Source organism: Myotis daubentonii, chromosome 10 (assembly GCF_963259705.1).
Source record: "Myotis daubentonii chromosome 10, mMyoDau2.1, whole genome shotgun sequence".
Taxonomy (NCBI): Eukaryota; Metazoa; Chordata; class Mammalia; order Chiroptera; family Vespertilionidae; genus Myotis; species Myotis daubentonii.
This window is the reverse complement of record NC_081849.1, coordinates 84518275-84527993: the sequence shown is the minus strand read 5'-3', so window position 1 is coordinate 84527993 and position 9719 is coordinate 84518275. Positions and strand designations below refer to the sequence as shown.

At 42.9% G+C, this 9719-nt stretch overlaps 1 protein-coding gene across 1 annotated transcript; it reads left to right on the top strand.

Annotated features, from left to right (window-relative positions):
* The first annotated feature begins 3136 nt into the window (after positions 1-3136).
* LOC132211545 (sperm-associated acrosin inhibitor-like) lies at positions 3137-7898 on the top strand. The gene is made up of 5 exons (XM_059656182.1): positions 3137-3156; positions 3310-3386; positions 4301-4338; positions 6482-6597; positions 7665-7898. Exons 1-5 carry the CDS (start codon positions 3137-3139, stop codon positions 7717-7719), a joined length of 306 nt encoding a protein of 101 aa, XP_059512165.1. The 3' UTR covers positions 7720-7898.
* The last annotated feature ends 1821 nt before the right edge of the window (positions 7899-9719 follow it).

Genomic DNA, 9719 nt, shown 5'->3' with positions numbered 1-9719 from the left:
AGAGAAAATATAGAAATTCCAGCAACCCAGAAACACATCTTCATGTCTATATTACTCCTTCGTAATGAGAGGTAGCATACTACATTATGTAGAAGTAGAAGACATAATTCAATCTTTTGTATTCCCATCTATAAATGTTTCCAACTTTTGCAATTACAAATTATGCATCAGATAATAAATAACCTTGTGCATGTGTAATTTTACTAAGAATTACTTTGAACAACAATTTTTGGTTCTCAGCAAAGTTGTGAGAAAAGTACAGAGATTCCCTGTATATCCTATCCCCCCTGTCCCTACACAGGCATCAACGGTGGTACCTCTGTTAAGAATGATGCAAACACATCATATTCACACAAAGCCTATAGTTTACGTTACATTTCACTCTTGGTGTTGTATGGTCTGTGAGTTTGAACCAATATATAGTGAGATACATTCATCATCATGGTATTATCTGTATTTACTGCCCTAAAATCCCTCTGTGCACCACTTATTCATCACTCCGCCTCCCTACCCCTGACAACCACTGATCTTTTACTGTCTCCACAGTTTCCCTTTTCCAGAACATCATATAGTTGGGCTTATACAGTATGGAGCCTTTTCAGATTGGCCGTATTCACTTAGTAACATACATTAAAGCTCCTCCATGTCTTTTCATCGATCAATAGCTCATTTTTTTCGGTCTGAACAACAGTCCATCGCTGGGTGTACCACAGTTTATGTCTCCATTCACCTACCGATGGACATGTTGATTGCTCCCATGTTGTGGCAATTATGAATAAAGTTGCCCTACACATCAGTGTGAAGGCTGCCGCCCCCCATTTTTTTGTGGGCAGAAGATTTCCACTCCTTTAGGTAAACATCAAAGAATGTTATTACTGGGTTGCATGGTCAATAAGTTCAGTTTAGTCATAACCTACCAAACTCTTTTATAAATGGTTGTTCTATGATGCATTTCCACCAACAGGAAAGAGTTTCCGTTGCTCCAGTCCTTGCAAGCACTTGGTATTGTCAATGTTCTGGAATTGGTGCGTCCTCATAGCTGTGCGGTGCATTTCATTTTACAATTTCATTTCCTTGTGGATGGATCAGTGAGAATACTTGCTTATTTGACATCTTTATAACTCTTTCTGGGAGGTACTTATTAAAGTCTCTGGCCCATTTGTAAACCAAGTGCTTGTTTCTGTATTTCTGAATTTTATGATTTCTTTGTATACTTTGGATTAACAGTCCTTTAACCGATGTGTCTTTTGAAAATATTTTCTCCCAGTCTGTGGCTTGTCTTCTCGTCTTCTGATTATCGTCTTTCGCACTACAGGAGTTTTTAATGAAGTCTGGCTTATCAGTTATTTCATCCACGGATCATGCCTTTGGCATTGTATTTTAATAGTATTCACCATCCCCAAAGGCATCTAGGTTTCTCCTATCTTATCTCCTAGGAGTTTCATAGTTTGCATTTTACATTTAGGTCTGTGATTCATTTTGTGTTACTTTCTGTGATGGGGGAAGGTCTATGTTTGCATTTATTTTATTGAATGTGGATATCCAGTGGTTCAGGCACTAATTTTGAGAAACTGTCTTTCCTCATTGTATTACCCTCACTCATTTGTCAAAAAACACTTGGCTTCATTTATGAGGGTCTGTTTCTGGAATCTCTGTTCTGCTCTGTGAATCGACTTGTCCCTTCTTTTGCCAATAACACACTTGTATTATTGATTGTTGAGTTAGTTATAATAAGACTTGAAGGTGAGTAGCATCAATTCTGTTCTCCTTCTATACTCTTCGGCTATTCTGTTTGTTTGTTCGTTTGTTTGATGTTTGCCTTTCCATATAAACTTTAGAATTGCTTTAATGGCAGCCACACAATGACTTGCTGGGATTTTGATTGGGACTGTATTGAATCTATAGGTCAAGTAGGGAGTAACGGACATCTTGACAATACTCAGTCTCCCTATTCATGAACATGAACTAGCCCTTCTTTATGAGTCCCTGGCTGGTTACCATCAAACCCACTCCTGGTGTGTCTGCACATTGGTTTGAGCTACTTTTGTCAGCCTCACTCTACAGACTCTATTTAAGCCAGCTGGGCTATCCTGACTTGATCTTGTTTTCTTCCCTTATTCCTCAGATCAGATGATTCGATATAAAATTTAGGGCATTGTCCCTCCTAATTCAGTTTCACTCCTGAGCCTTCTCGCTCTCCTGGTCTTAATATCTGCATGTTGTACTCGAGCCCAGGTTCAAAGCCGGCTGCCTACTATTCACCTGGAGCTTCTTAAATGTTCCTGGTGGTGAAATTGTACTATAGCTTTATGAGGGAGATGTCCCCATTGGGGGGAATTGGTTAAAAAGAAACATGATAGAACTCTCTGTACTATGACCTGCAGCCTCATGAGACTCTCCCTTTATCTCAAAATAAAAAGCTTAACAAACCAAAGCTCAGACTGAGTCGAATGTGCCCCAGTATTTCAAAATACGAAAGGCCTATGTATGGGTCTAATTACTGTTTCCAAAACGTACTGTTCTCGTCCTTGCTTTGATTCTTTCTTTCCAACTCAGTGGCTGGCAAGAAACCCAGAAGCGAGAATGGGTTCACGTCTCTTCTCTCTTTTAGGGTTGAGAAGCCCTGTTTTCCACTTTACCCTGGCCCCGCAGTTCGGAGAACATCATAAAACCACCCAAACCTCCTGCCGAGGGAAGACCTACTGGAAATCTTTGAGTGGCACCTGTCACACTCTTTTAGGCAGAACACAGAACACCTCTGCCTTATGTTATCAGGAGCCATTACTTTAACCCCATCCAGCGCCTCAACAGCCGACCAAGGAGACCCCACAGCTGGGGAAGGCGCTGACAGGAAAGGGGAATGAAAGGGGCACAGACTCTCTAGGCCTCAGGCTGCGCTGCCTCGGGGTTCAGCGAGGTGGGGAGGGGTCTGCGGGCTGCCATGGGGGGCAGAATTGTGTGGGGCCTGCTCCAGGCCAGGCCTTCCTGGAACGTCTCTATGTTCTGAGAAAAAGGAGGTTCCAGGGCGCATATTTCCTTAAGGGGAGGTGGGCTGTGTGGGCTGAGCCGGGAATATTTCCTTCCTAAGCGCTGAGAGCGCGTCCTGGAGTCTCCAGTCTCTGAGGCCTCTGTTCCTATGCATGTCTCCTTGGTCCTGTGGGTTTGGGCAAAGAAAAAAGGGAGGAGGCCAACATAATAAGGCGTCCAGGGGAGAAGCAGGTCCTTCTCCTGTAAGAAACTTCGATTGCAAATAGGAAATGTGTCTCTGTGTCAGGTGTTGTAATCATCCCTGTCGGGTTTCTTCTGCAGATCTGACAAAATGTCCTTTTCCTCATCGTTGCTCACAATCATCTTCATCACTGCCTTGCTATGTCCTCTGTATTCTGGTGAGTACATTCTCAGTTCTGGGTGAAGCAACTCACACATCTTAGAAAACGCAGGAGACAACGTCTGTTATCCAGACATGGAGCAGCTCCTTTCATTGGGTTTGTAGCAGTTAAACTGGCAAACGAAAGCGGGTGTGTTACCAACCCCCTTTTACAATGATATCTGGGGGTTGTTTCTTTATTTCCACCCTAGAGAGATGGAGGCAGAGAGGTGGGCTAGAATGAGCAGTAGAACTTAACTTTTTGTTCATTTCTGACTAAAGATATTGACATACTATTACTTTTTGGAGGTCAGACTCCATGTCTGCTAAGTGCAGATGGTGGGGTAATGGTGTCTCCTGGATCGGCTAATCCTCGGCCGTCTCACTTGTCAGCCAGTTCTGAGGCCACTAAAGCCCAACCCTTGTGTAAGGTGAGAACTCATTCAAAACGTACCTTCCTTTAGTGCAAGAAGAACGGTGACTTTGAGTCAAGGAGCTGTGAGGGGTTGAATAGACATTAGAACTGAGTCCTAGTTCACGAAGTGGCCATGTCTCCACGTCCAGTGACCGTATGCGAGGCGTACGCAGTGGCATTAAGCAAGGCATTGTCTTCCCTGACGGGATGTCTCACTTATTAACAAATGAACCAAAAGAACGAGGCTATCTTCACAGGACTGGGTGATGATTACTGCACAACGCTTCAGACTGGTTTCACAGATGAGACTAATTTGGAATTACATTTCCAGACTTGGACTTACTTTGGGAACTTACTCTTTTGATCCGACCACAAAAGGCTCCCCTCAAAACCTGGGGGTCCTGAGGAGGCCATTTGTATAGAGTTTTGCTACTGAAATTATAGGGTCTTCCCACCAGAGACTCGGCTTCCTTTCCCTCCTTCTTATTTTTACATTTTCTCTTGTCTGCTTGTTGCAGGAGCTCTTCTTACTCCACAGAGACACAGTCGCGAGGAGGTAAGTTAATACCGATTCATTTGGAAATTTAAAAAAGCTTTCAATCTTTTTAAAATATATTTTTTATTGATCTGAGGAAGGGAGAGGGAGATATAGAAACATCATGACCACAGAATCATGGATTGGCTGCCTCTTGCACGCCCCACACTGGGGATGCACCCGGCAACCTGGACACGAGACCTGACTAGGATTGGAACCGTGATCTCTTGCTTGATAGGTTGATGCTCAATCACTGAGCCACACTGGTGGGCAACTTTTGATTATTTTATATTGTAATTTTTAGCAGCAAATTTCACCAAACAGCCCTGTCAGTGTTGTTCTGTGGTTAAACATTGACCCATGAACCAAGAGGCCCCTGGTTCAATTCTTGGTCAGGACATATTCCCTGGTTGTGGGCTTAAACCCCAGAAGGGGGCCTGCAGGAGGCAGCTGTTTGATGTCCCTCTCATCGTTGCTGTTTCTACCTCTCTACTCCCTCTCACTTGTTCTATTAAAAAATAAATTTCACCCTGGCCTGTTTGGCTCAGTGAATAGAGCATTGGCCTGCAGACTGAAGGGTCCCGGGTTTGATTCCAGTCAAGGGCATGTACCTTGGTTGCAGGCACATCCCCAGTGGGGAGTGTGCAGGAGGCAGCTGATCGATGTTTCTCGCCCTTTGATGTTTCTAACTCTCTATCCCTCTCCCTTCCTCTCTGTAAACAATCAATGAAATATATTTAAAAAAATATAATTCACCAAACCAAATGTGCAACAGAATGATCCTTCCAAAAATTTTATTTGAACTGTGCCATTACTACACTAAGTTAAATAAATAAAATCTAGCCACCATATAAAAATATTTGGTATCCTATATAATAAAGAGGTAATATGCAAATTAACCCTCAAGCCCTCACAAGATGGCTGCTTATGACCAGGCCGGCGGGGTGGGGGTAGTGAGGGATGACCAAACAACTGAACAGCAAGCTGCGTGTGGTGACCAGGTCGGCAGGGGGGCCATGAGGTGCAACCAAGTCCTGCAAGGGGGGCAGTTGGGGGCTACCAGGCCGATAGGGGAAGGGCAGTTAGGGGTGACCAGGCTGGCAGAGGGGGTCAGGTAGGGGCAACCAGGTTGGCAGGGGGACAGTGAGGGGTGACTAATTGGTCAGGGGGCAGTTGTTGGAGAACAGGCCGGCAGTGGGGGGCAGTTAGAGGTGACCAGGCAGGCAGGCAGGCAGGCAGGTGAGCGATTAGGAGCTAGTGGTCCAGGATTGTGATAGGGATGTCTGACTGTTGGTTTAGGCCCGATCCCTGGGATCGAGCTTAAACCGGCAGTTGGACATCCCCTGAGGGGTCCTGGATTGGAGAGGGAGTAGGCTGGGCTGAGGGGATCCCCCATGCATGAATTTCATGCACTGGCCTCTAGTTTTAGATGAGATAAAATAGTCCATTATTTAAAAGATTCCATTACTGGGTATCCTTGTTATCTGCAAGCATCTGATAAAGGTTACAGTCTCTTTAAAGTAGATTTATTTATCTAGCAAAACAAGAGGATTACAAAAATTATCCACTTAGAGGTGGATACAATAGTAATTTCCATATATTCATAGAGGAGGGTATTATATAGAGAGAAGAAACATCTAAATAAATAAAGGTTACAAAGACATTTCAAAATGCAGTCATGTAAGAATACACAACCTATTGTTTATGTAAGTTACCAAAACTGCCATTACTAACCAAATTTTATACATATAATGTAAGTACTAATATATGTGAATATATACATATGTGGTAATAATCTGAATGTATCTGATTCTCTAGTAGTGAAACCACTGAAAACGATAGGGAAAATATTAACATTCCATTTTACTGGTCCTTGTGGTATGAAATAATGAGGGAAAACTGATGAAGTCATGAGGGGAAGGGAGAAGAGAGTGGTGGCATTATAACAATACATCCAGCCATTGGCCTGCTTTTAAAAATGATATTGAGTTTGTAAAAATATATCAATAATATTTTATGACTAAGTAGATTGTTTATTTCCAAACCTCAATATAGAATATTTTCATTCCATTTGGATGCAGGGTACTTGTGCTAAGGATAAAGACATTTTTCCCCAAAAAGTTCATTATCTGACAAATTTTATGTTGTTCTTTATGTTTGACAGCCAGACTGTGACAGATATATAGGTCGATTATATTCGTGCACCAGAGAACTGCGTCCAGTCTGCGGAACAAATGAGCAAACTTACTCCAATAGATGCCTTTTCTGCAGTGCAATGTTGTAAGAATATAAGGCTAAATATTGAATCTTCCAAAATAATGAGGAAACCAGTGCAAAATGATAGGAAAGCCCATGTTTCTGATAGCGTAGGCACAGTACATGGGGGGCGGGTAGGGGCGGGGAGGGAATTGTACTGTCTCGGTAAATGCCACAGGGTCACACTGGTCCCTTTCCCGGGAGTTCTCATTTGCGAAAGCAGATTTGTAGTGGGCTTCTCAGTGTATCTGCTGGATATTCTGGAAATGTACAATCAATTAATTTAACCACTAGGACTTACTACTGGGTCTATGGCCAATAGATTGAATTCTGAATCCATATGGTACCTGATCATCTTTGTGATGTAGCATGAAGCTACAGGGGGCATAACTGAGCAACAAACGCTGCTTGACCAGAGGAATTTGAGATCCATCACAATGAGCCTATTCATGCTGGGAAGGGGCCCCTCTGGGGGTCAACCTTGCCTCCCGGACTCCACGATGGCCTGCGCACCTTCCTTAGAGAGCAGGGCCTCCCAGGACACTGCCACCCACTCCTTTCCCATCTGCTTCACGCCAAGGAGTTTGCAGTCTAAAGGATCAACCTGTCTTCCCACTTCCCTCTTCATTGTCTCTCAAATCTGTTTCCTCTTATTTAATCCCAAAAGTGGCTTCTACTCTGAGAGAACCATCAAAACCATCTCCAGTCCTCGCCTCTCTCCTGTCGGGTGGTTTCCATGACTGAGCCAGGACTGACCATGTAGGAAGAGCCCAGGAGCCCCAGTTGAGGGAAGGATGCGTGAAGGGCTGGGGAGCACGTGGGTCCCAGCTGGCTGTGCCTCTCCAAGCCCTGCTGCTCATTTAGAAGCACTCAGGGCAGTGGTTCTCAACCTTGGCTGCCCATCAGAACCACCTGGGAATCTTTTTAAAATCCTGATTCCTGGGCCTCATCCTCCAGAAATTCTGTTTCTTTGTTATGGGGCGGGGCCACAACATTAGTGCAGCCAAGGTTGAGAACCACTGACTCAGTGTAATGCCCAGGCAATTTCAATGCTGTGTATAATAATGTCTCCTTTCTCTTTCTCTTTACAGAGAAAGTGACGGAGCATTTGGATTGAAGCATTATGGGCCCTGCGAGTCGTCCTAGGGCCATGGTAGCAAGCCTACTTTGCGGAGGACGCCACTCTGAGCCTTTTCAATGAGGGCGTCAAATTCCTAGGTGACTGCACAAAGCCTTCTGTTCTATACAAGATGGAGAATAGAGTGCTGGAAATTGTCTCTCAACTAAGAACCTAGATTGATTTTCATTCTCCATTTGATCATTAAATAGCAGATGAAAAACTACCTTAATCGTGTGTTTGATCATATAAAACCTAATGCAACTTACAAAAATCATAAATATTTCAATCTATACAATATTAAATAATATTATCTTTATTAAAACACAACCTTTTGTTGATTAATGAATTAAGACACATGATTACTTCTGGTAACTACAAGTAACTACTTTAAAAGATTAAAAAACCATACATTCCCTGGGTGTTCATTAAAATTACAGACACTTGGGATCCTCTTTATCAGAAAGAGCCAAAGGCTCCAGAACAGGGATCTAGGACTGGAGTTCTAACAAGTACCCAGGGTCAATCTTACAATCATGAATATTAGCCAATATGGATTTGCATTCTAAAACATAGTCCTTATCTATCATTGAATGAACTGCAAAGTCTAATCAAAGATATTGTATGATTTCTGAGGCTTGGGGGAAAATTACATTACTTTCTTTGTCACTCACATCAGCCAAGGCAAAGGTTGTTAGTGTACTTGATATAATCTAGATCCAAGGCCCTTAGGAGATACGAGAGGCCCAGTGCACGAATTCTCTGCAGCTGCTACCACCATGCGAGGGGCCCACCAGTCCTGGGAGGGTCCAAATGTAAACAAGGAAAGGGTTTATCAGCTAATGAAAAGCTTTCTTTCATTAAGGCTATGCCTAATACTTTAAGATGGGTACTACCTAAATGTAGCATGCCCAGACCATATGGAATGAAATAGTGAAAATAGGACTTGAGAAATGACTGAAGTAAATGACTGGAGAGAAGAGCTTTGAGTATGTACTGATAGGAAGACAGACTATTCATCTTCTACTGCTCACTGCGAGTAAACTTCAGCTCTGTCATGAAAGGCTCTGATGGTTGAAAGCACCATCACTGTAAGTTTTGATTCAAGGCAAGCAGTGCTTCCTAATGATCAGACCTCTACAGCGTCCGTCACACTTTACCAGGCAGTGCATTTCCCCTCGGTGGGAAGTCTGGGTACATGCTGTCCCTTGAGGAATCTTCTGGAGGAAATCACAGATTGTTTAGATGATCCTCAATCCAACTCAGACAGCCAATGGCTACCTGAATTAGGCTCTCAGTCCACGGATTTTGGGTTTAGTTGACGTCACTTTACTCATGTTTGATATAGTGACAGAGACAAAGTAGTATACATAGCAATGCTAATTATATAGATGTTATATAACTTTTATTATCCAAGTTAACATTCTCACTGTAGAGATAAAACAAGCTAGCCCAGAGAGACGTTACCTTCCCAATGTCACTTCCTCAGTGACATCATTACCTGCACTTTCAGTTCTGCCAGTTGTTGAGGACACGCTGAGGAATGGAGGGACTCGGTCTGGAAAATAGTTCTCACCGCACTGATAGGAATGTAAAATGGTGCTGCCACCATGGAAACAGTTTGCAGGTTCCTTTAAAAATTAAGAATAGAACTTACCCAGCAATCCCTCTTCTGGTTATCTATCCCCCAAATAATTGAGAACATTTATTTGTAAAGATATAGGCACCCCTATGTTCATTTGCAGTATTATTCATGGTGACCAGACATGGTAACAACTGGTGATGATTGGATAAAAAAGATGTGGTACATGTACATAATGGAATACTACTCAGCCATAAAACAAGAAGAAATGCTGACATCTGTGACAACATGAGTGGAGCTTGAGAATATCATGCTTAGCAAAGTAAGTCAGAGTGAAAAAGTAAAATGTATACATATATGATTTCACTCGTGTGGATATAAAACTGAAAACAAATGAACAAACAAAAACATATAGATACAAAGGGAAAGGACAGGGGTAGGAAAGGG